Source organism: Notamacropus eugenii, chromosome 5, assembly GCF_028372415.1.
Source record: "Notamacropus eugenii isolate mMacEug1 chromosome 5, mMacEug1.pri_v2, whole genome shotgun sequence".
Classification (NCBI taxonomy): domain Eukaryota; kingdom Metazoa; phylum Chordata; class Mammalia; order Diprotodontia; family Macropodidae; genus Notamacropus; species Notamacropus eugenii.
The window spans coordinates 272,579,640-272,602,009 of record NC_092876.1 but is presented as its reverse complement, the minus strand read 5'-3'; the positions used below and the strand labels follow the sequence as shown (position 1 = coordinate 272,602,009).

Here is a 22,370-nt window from a genome sequence, read left to right as displayed (position 1 = left end):
GCCCACCCATAGTTCAAGCCAGCAGGGAGACTCTCCTAACCAGTGCAAGACAGCATCTAGGACCTGAGGCCCAATGAAAGCCAGTAGCAAGGCCCCAGAGCCTGGGTACAAGAGGCATAGGACAGTGTGGGAGCAGAGCCAAATACTCACATACAAGTACAAAGTCACAAAGTCACAAAACAGGCAGAAAAAAATGAGAAAAAACAAAAAAATTCAACTGTATAAAGTTACTGTGGTGACAGGGAGGATTCAAGGCACAAACTTAGATGACAATAATAGTGTCAAAATGAATACATGTGAAGCCTCAAGGAAAAATGTAAATTGGTCTGAGCCCCAAAAATGTACTTACAGAAGAGCTTAAAGAGAATTTTATTTATTTCTTTTCTAATGATACTATTTTAAATAATATTTTACTTTTTTCTCAATTATATGTAGATATTTTTAGCATTCATTTTTAAAAGATTTAAAATATATTTTTAAAATAAAATTAGAGAAGCAGAAGAAAAACTGGGAAAAGAGATGAGCACCTTGGTAAAAAAAAACCAAAAAAAAGGAAAAAGATATACAAGAATTCACCAAAAAATAACTCCTTAAAAAAATAGAATTAGCCAAAATGGGGAAAAAAAAAAGACACAAAAGTTCACTGAAGAAAATAATTCCTTAAAAATTTAGAATTGGACATGAGAAAGCAAAAGATTCCATGAAACATCAAGATACGATAAAACATAATTAAAAGAATAGAAAAAAAAAGAAAATGTGAAATTTCTTATCAAATGACCTAGATATCTGGGAGAAATAATTTAAGAATTACTGAACTACAAGAAGACCATGATCAAAAATGTCCTGGACATCACATTTCAAGAGATTATCAAGGAAAACTGCCCTGATATATTAGAAACAGAGGATAAAATAGAAATGGCAAAAATCCAGATTTTTGTGACAAAAACTTCCAATTTGACAAAATCTGTTGGGAAAACTAGAAAACAGTATGGCAGAAAATTGGCATAGAGCAATTTGATACTGTATACCAAGATAAGGTTAAAACGGGTACACAAGTTACACATAAAGGGCGATACCATTAGAAAATCAGGAAAGCGTGTAATAGTTTATCTGTCAGATGCATGGGTAACAGAAAAAATTAAGACCAAACAAGATCTGGAGAGCATTATCAGATGTAAAATGGATAATTTTGATTACATAAAATCAAAAAGTTTTTGCACAGACAAAACTAATGCAACAAAAGATTATAAGGAAAGCAGATACCTGGGGAGAGGGAGAAATTATAGCTAGTTTCTCTGATAAATGCCTCATTTTTCAAGTATATAAGAAAAACTGAGTCAAACTTATAAGAATACAAGACATCCCCCAATTGAGAAATGGTCCAAAGATATGAAAAGATGATTTTCACACAAAGAAATCAAAGTTATGTCTAGTCTTATGAAAAAATGCTCTAAATCACTATTGAGTAGAAAATTGCAAATTAAAACAACTCTGAAATCTTATACACCTCACATCCAATGGTTGGATAACATGGCAAAAAAGGAAAATGATAAATGTCGAAGGGGATGTGTGAAAACTGGAATACTAATACACAAATGGTGGAGTTGTAAACTGATCAAACCATTCTGCAGAGCAATTTTGATGTATGCTCAAAGGGCATTCAAACTGTGCGTACCCTTTGATCCAGCTATGCCACTGTTAGGTCTGTATCTCAAAGAGACTGAAAAGAAAAAGAGGGGAAAGAACCTATTTGTACAAAAATGTTTATAGCATCTCTTTTCAGGATGACAACAGATTAGAAATTGCGGGATTGTCTATCAATTGGGAAATGCCTGAACAAGTTCTGGTATATGATTATAATGGAATGTTATTGTGCTATAAGAAATAATAAGCAGCTTCTGGGAGGCGGAGACAAGATGGCGGAGTAAAAACACAACACATACGCTAGCTCTGAACCCACAGCCCATAAAATATCTGTAAAAAAGAACTGCCAATAAATTCTGGAGCAGCAGAAGCCACAGAACATTGGAGCGGATGAGATTTCTGTTCCAGAGAGCCTGAAAACCTCTCGGAAAAGGTTCTTTGCACTGCGGATGCAGAGCAGAGCCCAGGACTGCGTTGGCCGCCCGGCGCCGCCCAGAGGAGAGGATCCGAGCAGGCTTCAGGGACAGAATCTCCAGCAGCCATGTGGGTCCCTCCACCCACAGGTGACAAGGGTTGGTGAGAGGGTCTCTTTGGCAGGTCGAGAGGGGAGTGGGGTGCCCCCAAAACTCAGGCCCCCTCGGGAGACAGCAGTGGAGGTGGGAGCAGACAGGGGCTCCCCAAGCAGGCAGGAGCTCGGATCCATTGTTGAAGGTCTCTGCATAAATCCCCTGAGGGAACTGAGCCCTGGAGGCAGCCTTGCCCCCACCTGAGCACCTGAACTTGCTCTCACACTGAATAGCAGCCCTGCCCCCACCAAAAGCCCTGAGGCTGGGGAGCAGCATTTGAATCTCAGACCCCAAGTGCTGGCTGGGTGGATATGGAGGCAAAGTGGGTGTGAAGAAGATATTCAGAAGTCAAGTCACTGGCTGGGAAAATGCCCAGAAAAGGGAAAAAAAACCAAGACTATAGAAGGTTACTTTCTTGATGAACAGGTAGCTCCCCCCTCCCTTTCTGATGAGGAAGAACAATGCTCACCATCATGGAAAGACACAGAAGTCAAGGCTTCTGTATCCCAGCCCACTCAATGGGGTCAGACCATGGAAGAGCTCAAAAAGAGCTCAAAAAATGTTGAAAATCAAGTTACAGAGGTGGAGGAAAAACTGGGAAGAGCAATGAGAGACAGGCAAGCAAAGCATGAACAGCAGGTCAGCACCCTGCTAAAGGAGATCCAAAAAAATGCTGAAGAAAATAACACCCTGAAAAATAAGCTAACTCATTTGGCAAAAGAGGTTCAAAAAGCCAATTAGGAGAAGAATGCTATCAAAAGCAGAATTAGCCAAATGGAAAAGGAGATTCAAAAGCTCACTGAAGAAAATCATTCTTTCAAAATTAGAATGGAACAGATGGAGGCTAATGACTTTATGAGAAACCAAGAAATCACAAAACAAAACCAAAAGAATGAAAAAAATGGAAGATAATGTGAAATACCTCATTGGAAAAACAACTGACCTGGAAAATAGATACAGGAGAGACAATTTAAAAATTATGAAAGCCTTGATCAAAAAAAGAGCCTAGACATCATCTTTCATGAAATTATCAAGGAAAACTGCCCTAATATTCTAGAACCAGAGGGCAAAATAAATATTGAAAGAATCCACCGATCACCACCTGAAAAAGATCCAAAAAGAGAAATTCCTAGGAACATTGTGGCCAAATTCCAGAGTTCCCAGGTCAAGGAGAAAATATTGCAAGCAGCTAGAAAGAAACAATTCAAGTACTGTGGAAATACAATCAGGATAACACAAGATCTAGCAGCTTCTACATTAAGTGATCGAAGGGTGTGGAATAGGATATTCCAGAAGTCAAAGGAACTAGGACTAAAACCAAGAATCACCTACCCAGCAAAACTGAGTATAATACTTCAGGGGAAAAATTGGTCTTTCAATGAAAAAGAAGACTTTCAAGCATTCTTGATGAAAAGACCAGACCTGAAAAGAAAATCTGACTTTCAAACAAAAGAATGAAGAGAAGCATGAAAAGGTAAACAGCAAAGAGAAGTCATAAGGGACTTATAAAAGTTGAACTGTTTACATTCCTACATGGAAAGACAATATTTGTAACTCTTGAAACTATTCAGTATCTGGGTACTGGGTGGGATTACACACACACACATGCACACACACACACACACATAGAGACAGAGTGCACAGAGTGAATTGAAGAGGATGGGATCATATCTTAAAAAAATGAAATCAAGCAGTGAGAGAGAAATATATGGGAGGAGAAAGGGAGAAATGGAATGTGGCAAAGTATCTCTCATAAAAGAGGCAAGCAAAAGACTTTTTTAATTTAGGGAAAAAGAGGAGAGGTGAGAGAAAAACATGAAGTTTACTCTCATCACATTCCACTAAAGGAAGGAATAAAATGCACACTCATTTTGGTATGAAAACCTATCTTACAATACAGGAAAGTGGGGTATAAGGGGAGAAACAGGGTGGGGGGGATGATGGTAGGGAGGACATGGGGAGGAGGGAGCAATTTGAGGTCAACACTCATGGGGAGGGACAGGATCAAAAGAGAGAATAGAAGTAATGGGGGGCAGGATAGGATGGAGGGAAATATAGTTAGTCTTATACAACACGACTATTATGGAAGTCATTGGCAAAACTACACAGATTTGGCCTATATTGAATTGCTTGCCTTCCAAAGGGAGGGGGTGGGGAGGGAGGGAAGAAAAGAAGTTGGAACTCAAAGTTTTAGGAACAACTGTCAAGTACTGTTCTTGCCACTAGGAAATAAGAAATACAGGTAAAGGGGTATAGAAAGTTATTTGGCCCTACAGGACAGAGGAGAGGATGGAGACAAGGGTAGAGAGGGATGATAGAGGAGAGAGCAGATTGGTGATGGGGGCAATTGGATTGCTCGGTGTTTTGGGGTGGGGGGAGGGGACAAGGGGGGAGAAAATTTGGAACCCAAAATTCTGTGAAAAAGAATGTTAAACGTTAAATAAATAAATTAATTTTAAAAAAAAAGGAAATAATAAGCAAGTTGACTTCAGGAAAAACCAGAAAACTTATATGAATCGATATAAAGTGAAGTGAGCAGAACCACGAAAATATTGCACATAGTAACAGCAATATTGTACAATGAAGAACTTTGAATGATTTGGCTATTCTCAGCAATATGATGATGACTCATGATCAAAAATGCTGTCAACTTCCAGAGAAAAATCTGATGCTGACTGAAGCATACTATTTTTCTCTTTGCTCCTTCCTCTCTTTCTTCCTTCCTTCTTTTTCTTCCTCCTTTCTTTCCTGTCCCTCTTTTCCTTCCTTCCTTCCATCTTTTCTTTCTTTTCCTTCCTTCCTTCCTTTTTCCTCCCTTTCTTTCTTTTCCTTCCTCCCTTCTTTCCTTTCCTCTTTCTTTTCCTTCATTCCTTCCTTCTTTCTGCCCTTTCTTTCTTTTCCATCCTTTCTTAATTTCTCTTTTTTTCTTTCCTTTCCTTCCTTCCTTTTCTTTCTTTTTATTCCTTCCTTCCTTTCCTTTCTTTCTTTTCCTTCCTCTGTTCCTTTCTCTTTCCTTTCTTTCTTTTCCTTCCTTCCTTCCCTTCTTTCTTTCTTCCCTTCTTTCTTTCTTTCCTTCTTTTCTTCCTTCCTTCCTTTCTTTCTTTTTCTTCCTTCCTTCCTTTCTTTTCCTTCCTTCCTTCGCTTCCTTCCTTCTTTCCTTTCTTTTCTTTCTTTTCCTTCCATCATTCCTTCCTTTCTTCCTTTCCCTTCTTTTCTTTCTTTCTTTTTCTTCCATCATTCCTTCATTTCTTCCTTTCCCCTCTTTCTTTCCTTCATTCTTTCCTTTCTTTCCTTTCTTTTCCTTCCTCTCTTCCTTTCTCTTTCCTTTCTTTCTTTTCCTTCCTTCCCTTTCTTCCTTCCTTTCTTCCTTCCTTCCTTCCCTCTTTCTTTTCCCTCATTCCTTCCTTTCTTTTCCTTTCTTCCTTCCTTTCTTTTCTTGATTTCCTTTCTTTCTTTTCCTTCCTTCTTTTCCTTTCTTCCTGCAAGGCTTCTTCCACAAAATGGCTAATATGGAAATGTTTTACATGATTTCACACTTATAACTTACATCAGTTTGCTTACTATCTGGAGAGGGAGCAGGGAGAAAGGGAAGATTAAAATTTGGAACTCAAAAAGTTTTTTGAAAATGATTAAAATTGTTCTTACACGTAATTGGAAGAAAAACAAAATGGGATATTTTTTAAAGAAAGAAATAACTAGGGGAAAAGCACCCCAAGCACAATGAAAAGGCTTGACCATGAAAACTACTAATAAGAATGGTAGAGGAGCACATATGGAGAGCAAGAGGACTTTTTCAATACCCTGTGAGAATATACCATCTATCTTTACCTATCTGGCAGTTCCAGTAATACATATTCATGCATTAAATAACTGAAGAGCTAGATTAACATTTGAATCAGAAAGAAACCTTTAAGAGTAGGTTCATCCTACTGTACTGTGATCTCAGGAAGTCTCTAATGATGTCTATGTATTCTGTCTGGACTTTGGCTGATTTCTGACTGGCAAACTCCTACCCCTAAGCCTTCCTTCTATTCTGGATAATTAGATGTATTGATAAATTGCAACTAGAAAGTAAGGAGGTAAGAAGAAAGCTTTGAAAAAACAAGAATATATATCAAGATTCAAATTTATTACATAATTCATCTTTAAGAATATTTCTTACCAAGTAAGCTTATTGAGACTTCTCTTCAACGTTAACCATTTTATACAGTTTCAGAATTCAGTTCTGTGAAACTAAATATTTTTTTTAATTTTTTTTATTTTTTTATTTTGCTTTTATAGATATATCTTATTTTTTCTTTTCTTTCTTTTTTTTAATGTTTAACAATCACTGCCATACAATTGAGATTTTATCCCCCCCACACCTACCCCCTACTACCCCCCTCCCTCCCCACGACTGCATACAATACTGTATAGGTTCTACATATACTTTCCTATTGAGTACATTTTCACTATAGTCATGCTATGTAGTCGGACTAAAATAAATGGAAGAAATCATATTACAAATCAAAACATGATACACAAACACATACACATACACAAACATGATCTGCTACATTCTGTGAATGACTTCCATATTTCTTTCTCTGAGTGTGGAAGGCATTTTGCCTTAGAAAACCACCATTGGGATTTTTTTTTTTTATAAGAAGTTTTTGCGTTATTACAAAATTCCAAGTCTACCAGAAAAAACTCTCGCACACTGTGGTCCTTGCTGTGCACAAAGATCTCCTGGTTCTGCTGAAACTAAATATTTTCCACACAATCAAGGTCTGTATAGTCTCTTTTTTAAAAAAAGAAAACAATATTAATGACTACAAATTTAATGAGTATAAATGACTACAAATTATAGTGGGCCCTATGTGTCCAAAATTAAAATGGAAGATTCTTCAAAAATGTATCTTTTGTTTGAAGTACTAAGAAAAATAAACAGGACAATTTAATTTTAATCCTCTATGGAGTAACTGTTTATATAAATCTTGCTGAAATCTCAAAATGCTTTATTTCTGTGCCTTATCTTTTTTAATATTTCCTACCTATCAACATCCACTTATTTATTTAAAAATTAACTTACTAACAGAACTTGGTTAAAAAAAAGAAAGAATGAAAAGAAATTCTGGGGGAATGCCTCTTGACTATCCCAGTTTATCAGTGCAAATGATATATTCTCGAAAGGAATGGAAGCTCCTTTCTGTGCAAAGCTGGAGGTATTATGGATTTGGAAAAATGCTGACATACTGTCAGACACAGCTAATGTGTTGACTGGCTGTCTTTTGTTACAATATAAAGGATGGGGGAAGAGGATGATTTAGAAACAAAAGTGATATAAAAACAAATTATCCTAATAATTTTTTTAAATAGCAAAAGAATGGAAGAGCCCTCATTTTTTCCCCTTATTTTCCAGAAAAGAGAAGAGAGTGATGTCTTCCTATTATAGGCAACTGACCTTAATTTTAACTACTAGCAAAATTCTTCAGTATATTACTATGTCATGAATTTTGAAAGGTAAGAAAAGCTTTATGTTTCAGGGGACTGGGAGGTTATAAAGAACAGGAGAGTCCTCACCTGTGTTAAGTTGGCAAGTTCAATGTAGAGAAGAAAGTGAAGAGGCAGAATATGTGGAGCTATGGAATAAGTCTGATGAGCTTCCCAAGGAAGTGATGCTGGGAGCTCAGTCCTTTTAGTAAAGCACATGTTTAGCCTTCAGAAGAATGCTGAAGTAGATTCACTGGAAAGACCATTTGCTAAATAGTCAAAAATACGAGGCAAAAATGGCTGATGACTTCCTGACTAACTCAGCCTTCTCAGAGAATCACAAAATTTCAGAATTTTGAGGAACCACAATTGTTCTCTGGTCAAATTCCAAATGACCCTACATGAATCCCCACTACACCATCCCTTCCGCTTTTCCTTAGATACCACCTGCAAAGGTGAACTCACTACCTCTAAGCAGCCCCTCTTTCTATTGCATAATTCTAGTTTATAAGGTTTTTTTATTTATGTCAAACTTTTTCTTGTGACTTTCCACCTTCTAACTATGGCTTCTGGTTTTATCCTCTAGATCCATTTCTCCATAACAAAAGAAAGCTTTCTTATTCAAGTACATGACAGGAGAACCTCCTGAGGTTATCTCACCGAAAACCACTATTCACTCTTCCTGATCCTACAGGGGAAAAGAATGTCACCAGGACAAACCTAGAAGACATTCCTGAAGATCATGAAAAACTGAGCAAGAAAGTCAAGATCTTAAGACCACAGGTATGCTTTGTTTGATTTTAAATCACTGCTACATGATGAATGCAGGAGGAAAAAGTAGAGATGGGAAGTGAAAAACAGATCGAGACTGAGATCAAGACTGGGATTTCCAGATGATTGCTTGGAAATATAAATGAAAAGCTATTTACGCTCTCTGCCTCTACTTCCTCAATTATCTCACCTCTCAATATCTTTCTTGCTTGCCAGTCTTATTACTAAACTCAGAATGTTCTCTCCTAAATTGTCAATGGTCTTTTAACTTCCAAATCAGATAGACTTTTCTCAATCCTAATCCTTCTCAACCTATCTTCAGAAATTAACAATGAAGATGTTCTTAGTTTCTTGAATACATACTCTTCAACATAACTGTACTTTAAGGGATACAGGAATAAGATGGTGATAATTTTAGCATTTTTGTGACACTATTCTCCATCTGACCCACACTTCTTAATTTCCTTCCCTTGACCATTATTCATACCACAATCCGTAACTGTGGTTATACTCAAAGATTCTTCCTGAGGACTTCTATTTTCTCCTTATACTGAGTAGGTAACATAACCAGCTCCAATAAATTTAATTATCTCCATGCAGATAATGCCTAACTCTATATTTTTAGCCCACATCTCCCTCCTAGAGTTACAGTCTCACATAAGCAAATGCCTATTCAACATTTTAAACTCACGATACTGTAGGCATCTCAAAGTCAACACGTCCACAAAATAAGTTATTATCTTCCTCCCCAAATTCAAACTTCTTCATAATTTGTTTCTGTTAAAGGCATAGCCATCCTCTCAGTCGACAGATTAATGAACTTGGAGTCATCCTCGATTCCTCTTATTCATCCCACACAGCCAGATCAGTTGTCCAATAATGTCTACCTCTCATAGCACTCTCTTCCTTTTCCATCCACCTACATGATCATGAACCTAATTCACCATCCTTAGGATTATTGTATTGCCTCTTCACTGTCCTCTCTGCCTTAAGTCTCTCCCCACACCAATCTATCATCTAGACATCTGCAAAAGTGATGTTTATAAAATGTAGACCTAACCATGTGACTTCCCATCTTGACAAATTCCAGTGACTCCTTATAACCTCACAGATCACATACTAAGGAGCACTCCAGACACATCTCTGATAGCACATCCCGGAAAAGGATGGAGCTGTTCAGTGCCAACCTGCATAAAGAAGATTCCTCTGCTCTTACTGAAAGTCTGGTGAAGACTAGAGCACAGAAAAAAGAAGAAGAAAGAGCTGATGCTTAGCCACCAGGAAGAATATACCTTTGTGAAGAAATGATATGAGTTACTAGGGTACATGGCAGTCAAGCAAGGCCCACAATGACAATATGAAAAAAGTCAACTTTCTTCCTTTGCCTAATACTTTTCAGAGTCAAGCCTCAAAGCAATAATCATTTGTAAAAGAGGTAATGATCTAAAAACACAAAGGGGCAATGATCTAAAGCAGAGTCCAGAGTTCCCTTCACCTCTAGCCATGGAATCCTCTCTAAATATGATGCTTGGGCTACCTTGGAGTGATGCCATTTTAAAAGAAGGTTGGGCTGAATTAGCAAACATGGCAGTCTTCTTTTTTGTTAAGCAAGAGCAGGCACTTTAGAAAAATCTTACAGGTGGAATAGTCCAAAATACAAAATAAGAGAGAAAATGTAATGTTACCTCTGGTAGACATCATTGTGGAACCGTAAAATCCACAACTATCACAATCATCCAAATCTTCAGGCTCGGATAAAGCACAACCATCTTCTAAGGTGTTGGATGTCAGAGACGCAGCATATGAAAATGAAATGGGCAAAGGAGTTACAAAAGTACCTGAAACCCAGCAGGATAGGAGTTAAAATCAGAACAACCTTCTAAGTATCCCAGGGTCAGGCAGGAAATCTAGAGGAAGGAAGACTATTCTTCAAGGTGTGTGGTACCTGGCATACCCTCTCTCTAGCCATAAAAATCCTCCCCCAGGAGCTTCTGTCTCTGGAGGTATCAAAGTGGTCCCTTACACCAGCTATTCAACATCCAAAATTTTCCTGGTAGGTAATACTCATCTACAAATATTTTGAACCCATCTACAGAACTGCAGTTTAAGGGATACAGGACTAAAGTGGTGATAATTTTAGCCATTTTTGTGACACCATTATACATCTGACCCACACTTCCTAATTTCCTTCCCTTGACCATTATTCATACCACAATCCCTAACTGTGGTTATACTCAAAGGTTCTTCCTGAGGACTTCTATTTTCTCTTTATACTGAGCAGGTAACCTTAGAAGATACAGCAGATATTTTTGAAAAATCCTACAGGTGGAATAGGCAAAAATACAAAATAAAAGAAAAAAAATGGAATCTTACTTCTATTAGGTGGTATCATTGAAATGTCTGAGTCAGACAGTTACCATAATCAGAGAAGAACTCATTAACAGGGCCGTTGAATATGACAAGGTTTGACAGGCAAGCAGGAGATGCAGAATGACCTGAAACCCAGCATGACAGGAATTAAGATCAAAATAACCTCAGTATCTGTGGGTCAGATACTGTGAGAAAGTCCAGAGGAAGGAAAGTTATTCTTCAATGTGTGAGGCCCCTGGCATAACCTCTTTCTCTAGTGATAAGATCCTACCCTAGGAGCTTCTGTCTCTGTAAGTGTCAAAGTGATCCCCTATAACAACAGTTGAGTGTGTCCCCAATATCTTCTTGGTAGGTAATACCCAGCTACACAACATTGTGTACTCAGCTACATATCTGTAGTTTAAAGGACATAGGCAAATAATGGCCATAATTTCAGCAGGCATGGCTTTCTTGCCCTCTAAGATTTCAGCTTCTTAATACTTCTATCCAGTCCCCTTTATTTCTTTTCTCTCTGTGATTTTTCCATCTCCCCCAAGAGATGCTTCCTCCCTTCCCATTACAGCAGAAAAGCTACTCCAATAAAGCATCTGAAAATTCCAGTCATAATTTCCAGAAACAAAAACAAAAACATCAAAATACAAAACACAAAATACAAAATACAAAACACCAATATTCCTGTTTTATCTCTAGAATATAAGTAAAGGGGCTCAGATCCACCTTACCTACACTTCTGAAGGCCCTCTGATAAGGACCAGCCAATGGAATGTCCCTCCAAGTTAGGGGTCCCTGAATGGGCTGATTGAGCTCCTTATTGATAGCAATGTAGGCAGTGTGAGAAGAGACAACTCCCAACTGAAGGCTAACATCCACCACTCTTTTCTTCACTTCTGCAGCATCCTGTAAGTTTCCTTCAAGGGTCTGGATCAAGGACTTGGCAGCCAGGCGATGAATGGTCAGTCTGGAACAAGACAATCATCTGTGCTACCTATGGGCACCTGGCAAGGCAGTCCTAACCCCTAATTCCTAATGATTACCAATAACTGGGGAAAGCAAATGGCAATAAAAAAAATAGATGTTTGGGTCCACAGGAGAGAGATTAATGGGAAAGGGAGGAAGAGAACCCTCAAAAACAGGCAGATGAAAAAGGAGGGAGGAATCACCAAGCATTCTTACTTGTCATCTGCCTTAGGGTCCAGGGAGAATGGCACTGTGTTCCTGAAATCTTCACCTTGGAGTGTGTAGCAAAGACATACTTCACCTGCTGCCTGTTTGGACTAGAAGAGGATAAGAAAAGAGGTCAGGGAGTAGACTGCCCATTAAGGGCAGTCTTGAGGTCTAAATCACAAGCATAAGATCATAGCTATAGAGCTTGCAGTGACCTCAGAAGACACGCAGTCTGACTCCCTCATTTTACATAACTGGGAACAGAGGCCCAAAGGAGCTCAGTGACTTGTTCCTGATCATAAGTCATTTGAGGTGATAAATGAACCCATGTCCTTGGAACCCAGAGCCATGCCTCTGTCCCATATACTGCACCAGATCAGAGTGGAATCATATTCAGGAAAAAATATTATCAAGGTCCACGTATACCAGAAGGGAAAGGAAATTAGAGAACTTGTTCCTGCCTTCCATGTGCCATCCTCTAGATGAGCCCATCAACTACCTACTGACAGAAAAGGAAAAGCCGAAGGTAGTGTTTGGATATTGGCTATTACAACCATGGGGCCCAAAAGTAGGGAGGGGGACTTACTGCATTTGTCCCTTTCAACCGGACATAGATGATTAACCTGTGACCCCTGAAGATGACCATAGGAGCTGGGGAGAGCAAGGAAGGCTCCATCCCAAGGGGCAGAGTCCAGGTGAAGGAGACATCCTGTACCACTGGCTGCAGGGCCTGCTTGAGAGACCTGAGGGCCTGGGGGAACACAATGGAAGCTGCAGTGCTTGAGCTGGAAGAGACCCCTGGAAAAGGAGGGTTTACAGGAAGGGAGGAACTTGATGGGAGATGCTAAGTAAGGGCTGAAAGACATTTCCTCCTCCTTGGTCATGTGAGAAACCTGGCTTCAACACTCTTCCAAACTCCTGAACACATCACTGCAATCTGGGCCCCAGTTCCTTTTGTCATTTACAGGAAAATTGGGAGAGTGGGAATTTTGCCATTACAAAAAAAGTAAAGCCAAGTTGTAGAAGCTGAAAATCCAGGGAAACAAGGAAAGGTCCCAGGCAGACTTTACCCTTCATTCCCTTAATGTTCATGTTTCTTAAGCATCTGTCTGTCTTGACCAGAGACTTTCCCAGGGAACATCCTCAACACCCTTTGACACACAGGGGTATCCCGTGCCCCACACTCAAGAACTCTCAGGTCTACAGCTGGGAAGGCTGTAGAAAGGGAAAGTTCCCTCTTCACCCACCAGGCAGACTTCCCAACCACCTCCAAACAAAAATCATCAGAGCACAGGGTGTGGGGACAAGGACATATCCCTGATCAGGGAGCTCTTGTGGGGCCTCAGGGTAGAACAGATGCATTTGGAAAACAGAAAACCAGGTCACCTTGAGTTGCATTCTGTCCATGCCTGTGATGAATTCTGCAGTGCCCCCACCTGCCCGAGCTACACCTTTAATAAGGCTGGTGGAAGCCCCTTCTCCAATTCCAAAAGAGAAACACCTGCAATGAGAAGACAGAAGTTGGCTAATGGAAGTCGTAGTAAAGGGTTCCTAACCCCTGCTTCAGTGGGGAATGAGAGGACAAATGCCTTAGGGGGTGGACTCCTGGTGAGGGATAACATACCCAGCCATCTACAGATCATCATCACAGAATCATAGTGGGCAGGAGGAAACCCCTGAGGCTGGCTGGTCCAAATCCTTCATATTACAGATGAAGAAACTGAGGCCCAGAGCCACAAGGAGCAAGTATGTGTCACAGGCTGAATCCTGAAAACCATACCTATGATTCTGACTGTGACGTTGAACTTCAGCAATGACCTTCCATGTATCACACACCTCCCCATCTGTGAAGAGGAAGAGCTGCAGAGGGAGACAAGCAGGCACAGATCCTGTCAAAGCCACATCAGGTGCCTCAGCCCAGGGCTCTCCTGACCCAAACTACAGCACCTGTCCCACCACAGAGCAGGTTACCTCACTGTTCAGCTCCACATTACTGTGTGTCTATAAGGGGAGGTTGGATGGCCACTTGCCAGCAGCAGTATAGATGCCATTAGAGCTGGGATATGGGGTTGTGGCAGGAAGAAGGTAATAAGTATTTATGAAGCACCTGCTATGTGCCAGCCACTGTGCTGAGCATTTAAAAAGTCTCAGCAACTGTGATGTAGGTAGTTCATTCAGGGCACCTGAGAGGTTTCAGAGCCTCCTAAACTGGGAGTTTTCAGAGCATCCTAAACTGCTGAGTCAGGGTCTTCTGTGAGCGAGACCTTTCATTGGAACTCTGCAATAATTTGAAGAGACAGTGAGTGTAATAGAAAGAAGGATGGACTCACAGTCCATCAGTAAAGGCCTGGCTTCAAAGCCGTCTCTATCACTTAACTAGTTCTATAGCCATGAGCAAGTCACTCAACTCCAAACCTTAGTTGGTCCAGCTGTAAAGTGGAGACAATAACATCTGTAGGACTAACCTCACAATTGTTGTAAGAATCAAATGACATAAATAATACGATTATCATTTATATAATTTCTCATTTATGTCATGCACATCACAAATTGCAAAATGAATTTTCAGTTGTCATTGTATAGCTAATAGGACTCATTCCTAGGGCAAGGGATGAGATCCTTCTATGAGAGGGGAAACTCTGTTAGATCTCCCAAGTCTGTTCTTACTAGGGACTTAACATGAGGCAGCTAGGTGGCCCAAGAGATACAGCACCTGCCCTGGAGACAGCAGGATCTGAGTTCCAATCCAGCCTCAGACACTTACTAGCAAGTCACGTGACCCCAACTGCCTCCAAATGAACTTGGTCACTGCTGACTTCAGCCAGGATTAATGCGGAGGACCCACCAACTAAACAAGACTGGTGGCTCCCTTTGTCCCAGTCCCATTGCTCACCTGCCGAGGATAGCCTGGCCTGCAGGATTTGCTATAAATGTTCTTCAGTGGCTCTAAGATTTCAGTTCCTCCCAGGTTAGCTTGCAAAGCCTTTACTCTCCGCACAGCCTCCTCCATGGACTGCTGCGTGTACTCCACACTCTCTCTGAGACACATACACATCAGAGTTCCATGAGAGATATTTTCCAGTAGTGTCAAGAATTTAAGCCTCCTCTCCTTCTCATAAGCCCCAGCTCCAAAGACAGGTCTTATACCACAAATTCCATAGCTATGCTATTTGTAATATCTCCCCTAAAACTTCCCCTTTTACCCTCCATCCTTCTCCCCAGCTCTGTGACTCTAGCCAGAGACTCACAGAAAGAATGACTCAAAGGATGATCCAAATCCATAGATATTGAAAAAACAACCAAGGGGCAAACTCTTCAACAGCAGGACCAAAGTTTCCTGAGAGGAAAGAGAGAGAAGACATTATTAAAAAAAATGAAGTCTGCCATTTTCCATTCTTGTGCTACTTGGGTCTCACCCTGTTCTCCCCTCCATGATTCCAGTCCCAGTGAGTTACACTTAAAGGGGTCACTTTCAAATTCAGCCCAACATAAGGAAATAATCATTACCAGATTAATTTAATCTCACAAGTTCCATTCTCACTCCTGAAAAAAACTGTATGCAAGAGGCTCATAAAAGAGAAAAAAAGCTGGTACCTTGGCACTATCTATGCGCAACTGGAAACCTGTGCTACTCATGCGGGAAGACATGCTCCCTGAGCAGTCCACGAGGAAGATAAACTCAGCAGTGTTCTTTCCCTGAGACTTGGGGATGGCAGGGTAGAAGCTCACCATCACAGCTGGATCTCCCATCAGGGAACCTACCCAGAGGTTAAAAATATATGAAATAAAATAAATAACCAAAATATATACCACATGTCACCAGAAAACAAAATGATGTGGGAAAGAAGCTGAGTGAGGTAGAAGGTTTAATTATCACACCTTCAGCTCTTATTTTTGGTTTGCATTTGTGTTCTAGTTGCAAATGGACTTAAGACAACTTACAAAATTGCCAATGACAATCTGTACAGGACAAGGAACCATCTCATGCACAGGGTACTTCTACATCCTTTGACATCATGTGAAGTACCTCAGAGACATATACTGACCTAAACAATTGGGTGGGTCACACATCACTTGAGAGAATCCCAAAAGAGTTCATCCAACTAGAACCATGTGCCCAATCTAATCACCATAAATTGAAGATGGATAACATATAAGGTCCTACCAACAAAAAGGGAAGCCATGGCTAGACAACAGCTTCTATACAAAGAACCTGCTTTAGACAGTAGGGTCCATGTTATTTCTTCCAATTCTGGGATTCTGGGTCTGAGACTACAAGAAATTATGACTTTAAATTAAGTCACAAGATGATAGCACAATATTGAACAGTCAGGACAGTAACTTTGTTCTTTCTTTAAGCCTTAGCAATACTATATTTGGTATTATAATGAAATCCTTCCTTGTTCTCTTTCAGTAAGGTAATGAATCACCCTCTTGGGATTTGTGAGACCACCACTGCATATCATTAGTACAACCATTTCACAAGTCTATCAGTACCTCTCTGACGAATGTCAGAATGCCTAGGGGGCAGATCCTCAGCATGGTGAGCAAGCTCCTGAGATTGGCTCACCTGGTTTGGCATCAGCCTGGGCCAGCTCCACAGAGACACTGGGTGTGTTCACTTCCCTGTAGTAAACCAGAATCTCAACATCTCGATCAAACTGATGCCCTTCAGCCAAGGAAACCTGAATGAGGATGGGGCAGAGTAGAACAATGCTAAGAAAAGAAGGAAAATTCCAGGAGCTTCTTCTGAACTCCCCGATGAGAACCAGGGGCTGCAGAGTTAATTTCTCATTGGTCAGATGCTTTGGGATGGAGTTGATGTGAAAGGAGAAAAGTCAAGGTCTAGAAGAAGATGGAGAGTGTACAATATCACCATGTTAAATGTGAGTTCAGGACATTGGAGAGTAACTGGAAACAGAAAGCAGGGCTTTGAAGTATGGAAGTCAGGAGGGGAACCAAGGCAATAGTGCTCCCCTCCTAGTTAGTTACCTGGGCAACAGTTTTGTCATCTTCCAAATACTGCAGGGGACTCAGAACACAGTTAGACTCGACCTTCTCAATGCCATTTGAAGAGCAGACATTGGCACTGACACTAAATGTGTAGGGCAGCTCCTTCCCAGGAACCCGAGGAATTGAAGAGGTGATGTTGTTTGCCTCAGCTGACTCTGAAATGAGCCACACAGTGAGGATCCCAGAAGGAATTAAGTTTGCTTTTCTCACCTAGGCCATAGGATCTAGGCAGAATCAGATATCCCCTTTGTTCTTCCATCCACACTCTGCCATCCCTTTGTTACTAGAGGAAGTCAGACTCCTCACCTTGCAGGAGATACCGGGGATTCAAGATGGCTGGCAAGACAAAGCGAACAGCCCCATCTGCCTCCAGGGACAGTTCCTGAACATAGCTCAGAGTGACAGAAGCTTTCTGGCCAGGGGGCAAATTTCCTACACTGCAGCTGAAGATGTCACCAGAGCTACTATCCTGCTCCAGAAGGAAGGCTTGTTGGCCTTGGGAGATGGCTTTTTCATAATTCTCCTGGGCCTGAGGGGCAAGAAGAACAGCAGGAATGAGGATGTCTTAGGAACAAGTAGAGGAAAAGAAGTCTTGGAGGAGAGAGGCAGAAGGGGAGATAAGGAAAGGGCTTAGGGGAAGCAGTCTGAAAGAAAAAGACAGCAAGGTCAGGGGGAGAAGCAAGAGCCACTCAGGCTGACTTCTCTCCAAATGGTGTCTGTCAAGAAACAGAGATTTAGGGTCAGAAAGCCCCTGGAGGACCATCTAGGTCAACCCCCTCATTTGTCAGAAGAGAATAGTATGAGCAAAATAGCTGCTCAAGTGAGGACAAAAGCAATTCAGTGTTTCCAGCTCAGACTACAAATAAAACATACTGACTGAACAGAAAGAATGTAATGGAAAGGCCTGAGGTACCATCCCTACTACCTGCTGCTTCTCTTGTATTTCTGCCACTATACTCTTCCCATCCACCAGAGCCTGGAAGCTATAAACAGCAGAGTCTTCATCCATGGGGAACACAAAGAATGCTTCCACAGGATCTGCTTCCTCATTCTTGTAGTCCAGGGTTGCAGACACATCTGCCACAAACTCACGGATAGACACAGCCACTGAGATGCTCTTAAGGGGCACTGGAGGAAGGAAATGCACATCAGCCCTCAATTCTCAGCACCAAAGACTCCACAGAAGGGCTATAGAGTTCTCTCTCCTTTTTCTTTTCCTTGCTGGTACTCATGGTAGACTTACCTGGCTGCTTGGAGTGAGTGAGAAGACCACAAGGGTATTCCATGGTGAAACTCTATTTAAAATAAGAACAAAGAAAAGTGAACTCTTAAGTAATCCATAGATGTTGTTCCAACACCATTGCTGACTCAGTTTTTTATTGAATCAGAATTCTCTGCAAGAAACAATCCACCAGGTGGAAGGCAGGCAAAGGTGGCAGGAAACAGGGAAAGAAGAGGTCAGACAGAATAGACATGTCTCCATTCAATCTGTGAGGCCAAGATTCAAGTTCCCCTAGGCTCACTCACTAACTCACTCACTTAGGCACAGTGAGCCTTACCTACTGATAGAATTGCAATAGCTGAACATGTAGGAGATGCAGAAAGGCTAGAGGAGAAGTGGTGGCTTCAGTTCCAGCACAGGTAAAGTAAGGGGACAGAGGAGGATTGATGCCCAAAGTGGGCAGTCCCTACTTTATTCAGGGAGGAACTATATAGTCAACAAATGGGCTTGTTTCTGTTGGTAGGGGCTGTAGTTGTTTCCAAGGAGAGTGTGTTATTGTTGAACTCTCCTCTCTGAGTCTTACCAAGCTGTGACCCAAATCCTAAAGGAAGCCAGATTCTTCTTCTTTTTTGGTCATCCTTAGATTTCCTTAGCAGTCTTAGCTCAATCCATATTTCAGTAGTCTAGTATGTTTTTCTTACATGACAAAGGCATGCTTTTCCATTCATTTTTCATTACCTGATCTTGCTTTCACCATTTTTACAACTATTAAAAAAAAAAATTCTAAGTTTTTTGTAAAGTTCTCCAAGTGGTCATAGGGGGTTTTCTTTAGGCTATTTATTATTCCCCTTTGTCTTCCTGAAGGGAGTCACTGAAGAATTTCATTTTTGAGAGCAGTCTTGGGAGGTATTCAACAATGGTTGGTTGAATGAATGACAAAGCATTTGTGAAGCCCTTACTGGGTGCAAAACACTGTGAAACAAGTTTAGAAACCAAGATGTTCCTGTTTTTAAGAACCTCAGCATCTAAAGGGAATCTTCAATATATTTAGGAGGTTTGCTACTGCTTTGGAAAACCTGTAGAAATCTGGGTCATGAAATTCGACATTTTCTGTGTCTGTACCCCTTGAAGTCTGCTCTTAAAATCTAGAGCCTGTGTCAAACTCTGCCTGGCTCTCTACTTCTCTGTCACACATTCTAAGCTGCAGTGATGACTTCCCCACCAAAGTTTCTGTCCCCTCCACTCACAATCAGTTCTTCCTTATTGGTGAGCATCAAATTCACAATGGACTTTCCCTAGTTGGTTTCTTTCAATTTTTGAAGGAGGATATTATCATTGAAGTCAGAAAAGTATTAGCTGTTCTGGTTGGAGAAGATGAGGAAGAAAAAAAGGGTTCTAGTAGATGTTTAGAGAACTGAAATGTCTGAGTAAAATTTGTGATGTGTGTCAGTGTCCTTACTGATGTCCTCTTTCAGTGGTCTGCAATATACTTTGATGACAGTATTTACCATACCTTTTTCTTCTGTCACTGGTCTTTATCCAACTCTTCTGCTGACCTTGCTTTAGTTCTTGGATCTTCTCATCAGAGTATCTTCTGACAGAAAATTGTTAACATTATGACAGAAAATTATTAACACCAAATATTACCTGCCATTCCCTTAATGATCTTAGTAATTTCAGAATTTCAGTAATGTTTTTAAATTCCTGCTCTTAAGAGATTTATTCACGATTAGGCTGGGCTGAATTGTACCCTAACTCCCCACCCACAGATTTTATCGTGGAAAGGAACTTAGCCTAAGCTGGAGTTCAGCTTCTAATGTCCTTGCCCCCTTCCAGTGGGATTCATGGCATGAAGAGCAAAACAGCCAGAATGAAGTGGGTTTCCTTGCCAGGGGCCACTGTAGACTCCTTTGTTAGGACCTTGCAACCTCATACCACCTCCTTCCCCTTATCTCAAATGATAAGAAACTATGGAAGTGCCCCTGAGATTAATGTGTCTGTTTTTTATGATTTACCTTACCAGGCAGATGCACTGGACACAGATAAAAGCCTGTTTGCTGAAAGAAGCCAATCAGCAGTGAGCCAAAGTTTTGCTCATTCCCAGACTCCTTTGCTGGTGTTCACTGGATAACCTTGCTGAGCTGAAATCCCTCCCCCAAAACCGGTCCAAAGCAGCCTTGTGGTCAACTTTACCTTCAAAGCATGTGCTTCTATGTCCTCCTGTTTATGGGAAAGATTGTCTATTCTTTTTCCTAGCCCCTCATGAACATCCTTTTTGCGCTTTTCAAGCATAAATCTCCCCTGCCTCTGCTAGGCTATGGGCTCCTTTGTACTAGGAACCACTGCACTAGAGTCTGTTTTTCCTCCTAATAAAATGTTTCTGCTTTCAACCCAGCTTGGTCTCTTCTGCATTTTGATGGGTGGGCTTCACCCTGCTGACAGAACCTTTCTCAGTGAGTTGGCTGCCAGGGCGACAGGTTTTCTACCCTGGAATCTAACCTGGTTTCTCAAGTAAAGATGATTTATTCCTCAACTCATAGCTTTGATTTATATCAAGACCTGACAATTCTAAACAAGCAATCCTATTGGGTATAGTGATGGTTGTCATGTTTAGGGAAGTCTTCTCCCAGCTTCTTCTCTACCATGAGCCAGGTCAGTCTCTGACCTGTATCACTCCACAGCGGACTCTCTGGGGATGACAAGGAGACTTCCCACTGGCACCCTAATATTTTATGAAAAGAAATAGTGGTGCCCTTACCTACTTAAAAAAAATTCTAAAAAGTTAGCTAAGACACAACTCTGAACATTCAGTGAATACTAAAAGGTCAAAACAGCCACAAGAAGTCATCGTTAACCTTGGCTAAACTTCTCCATGATACCAAGAAAGTGAAAATTGATGGGAATGGGTCCTACCCTTCTGAAGACCTGTAGCAGTTCCTTGGCCCTCCATGCTCAGCCTTAACTTCTCTTTTTTTTAAAGTATTTAACATTTAACAAGTTTTTATTTAGTATTTAGTAATATTTTAATAAATATTAAGTTATTTTCATGGTTTCTTTTCCCACAGCATATGAGCTCTTTGAGAGCAGAAGTTGTTTTTGCTTTTCCTTGTAATCAGCATTTGCGTATTGCCTACCATATCTTTTTTCTTGTTCAGGTTCATTCCTGTCTGACTGTCCCTGACCCCTTTTGGGGTTTTCCTGGCAAAGGTTCTGAAGTGCTTTAACATTTCCTTCACCACTTCATTTTAAAAAGGAAGAACTGAGAGGCAAGTGACTTGCCCAGGATCACACAGCTAATTAAGTGTCTGGGGATGGGTTTGAACTCACAGAAGAGGAGTCTTTCTAACTCCAGGCTTGGCATTCTATCCACTGTAGCACCTAGAGGTCTTGGCACATGGTGTTTAAGAAATGCTTGCTAATTATCACCTTAAAGCAGTAAAACCTAGACTCACCCAGAGAATTCAGCTGTGCAGAAGTCCTTATTTATGCCATATGACACCTAGTTCACCTCAAAATTTGATTAAAGGAAGCAAACAGGCTAGGGGATATGTTAATGCATATAGTTTTATCCCTTTGGGCTAGTCTAAGCTAGAAAATTTGTACAAGGAGCCATAAGTTCTGACTGTTACAAGAATGACCAGGCTTAAGTCTGTTTTAGGACAATCCAAGAACATCTGTGTCCCTCAGATTTATGATGTCTATATGTGTTTAACTATACCATGAGAAAGGAATTTTCTTAAGTGAAGAGGTGGCAAATACAATATGAGAGTTGACAGAGTGTCAATTGAAATTACAACCCAGGATATCTGTGTTTTCTATGCCATAACATAGTATATGTCTACAAACTATTAAGATACCGGAAAAAATCCCTTTATTCAAGATAGTGTCTTGGGTTAAGGGTCTCCAAAAGAGTGCTCTTAAGTCAGCCCCATCTGACCTTGTTGACCTAGGAAGAGGTATTCTCTGACTTTACTCAGAAAACAAAGAAGCTGTTAGGTCCAGCCTCTTCTTCTGGTTAATTCAGGCTGGGCCCCTTATTAAAATCCAGAAATGATATTAAATGATTATCACCTCCAAGTCAACTCTCAACATCCAGTCCCAAGTTTCTGCAAGAATGTGATCAGGAACAATCAGGCAAATCCTAGCTA

The 22,370-nt window shown here is 40.7% G+C and overlaps 1 protein-coding gene and 1 long non-coding RNA gene across 10 annotated transcripts in view; one reads left to right on the top strand and one right to left on the bottom strand.

Annotated features, from left to right (window-relative positions):
• The window catches only part of LOC140506079 (von Willebrand factor A domain-containing protein 5A-like), a 63,902-nt gene that overhangs the window by 3,247 nt on the left and 38,285 nt on the right, over positions 1-22,370 (bottom strand). For 4 of the 9 annotated variants that reach the window (XM_072612844.1, XM_072612842.1, XM_072612843.1 and 1 more), the window contains 3 exons: positions 11,546-11,781; positions 10,871-10,948; positions 10,139-10,225 (listed from right to left, as the gene is read on the bottom strand). In XM_072612844.1, the coding sequence (XP_072468945.1) occupies positions 10,139-10,225; positions 10,871-10,948; positions 11,546-11,781 (401 nt within the window). Of the gene's footprint in view, positions 1-10,138; positions 10,226-10,826; positions 10,949-11,545; positions 11,782-11,996; positions 12,098-12,573; positions 12,739-13,373; positions 13,489-13,767; positions 13,848-14,880; positions 15,026-15,235; positions 15,325-15,581; positions 15,746-16,557; positions 16,673-16,979; positions 17,156-17,306; positions 17,530-17,925; positions 18,129-18,243; positions 18,296-19,735; positions 19,817-22,370 lie in introns of those variants that run through there. The other 5 variants (XM_072612848.1, XM_072612845.1, XM_072612846.1 and 2 more) reach the window with 4 other exon arrangements.
• LOC140506082 (uncharacterized) lies at positions 4,743-20,733 on the top strand. Its single transcript, XR_011967765.1, has 3 exons — positions 4,743-7,712; positions 8,269-8,465; positions 20,246-20,733. It is a non-coding gene; the product is annotated as an uncharacterized lncRNA (long non-coding RNA).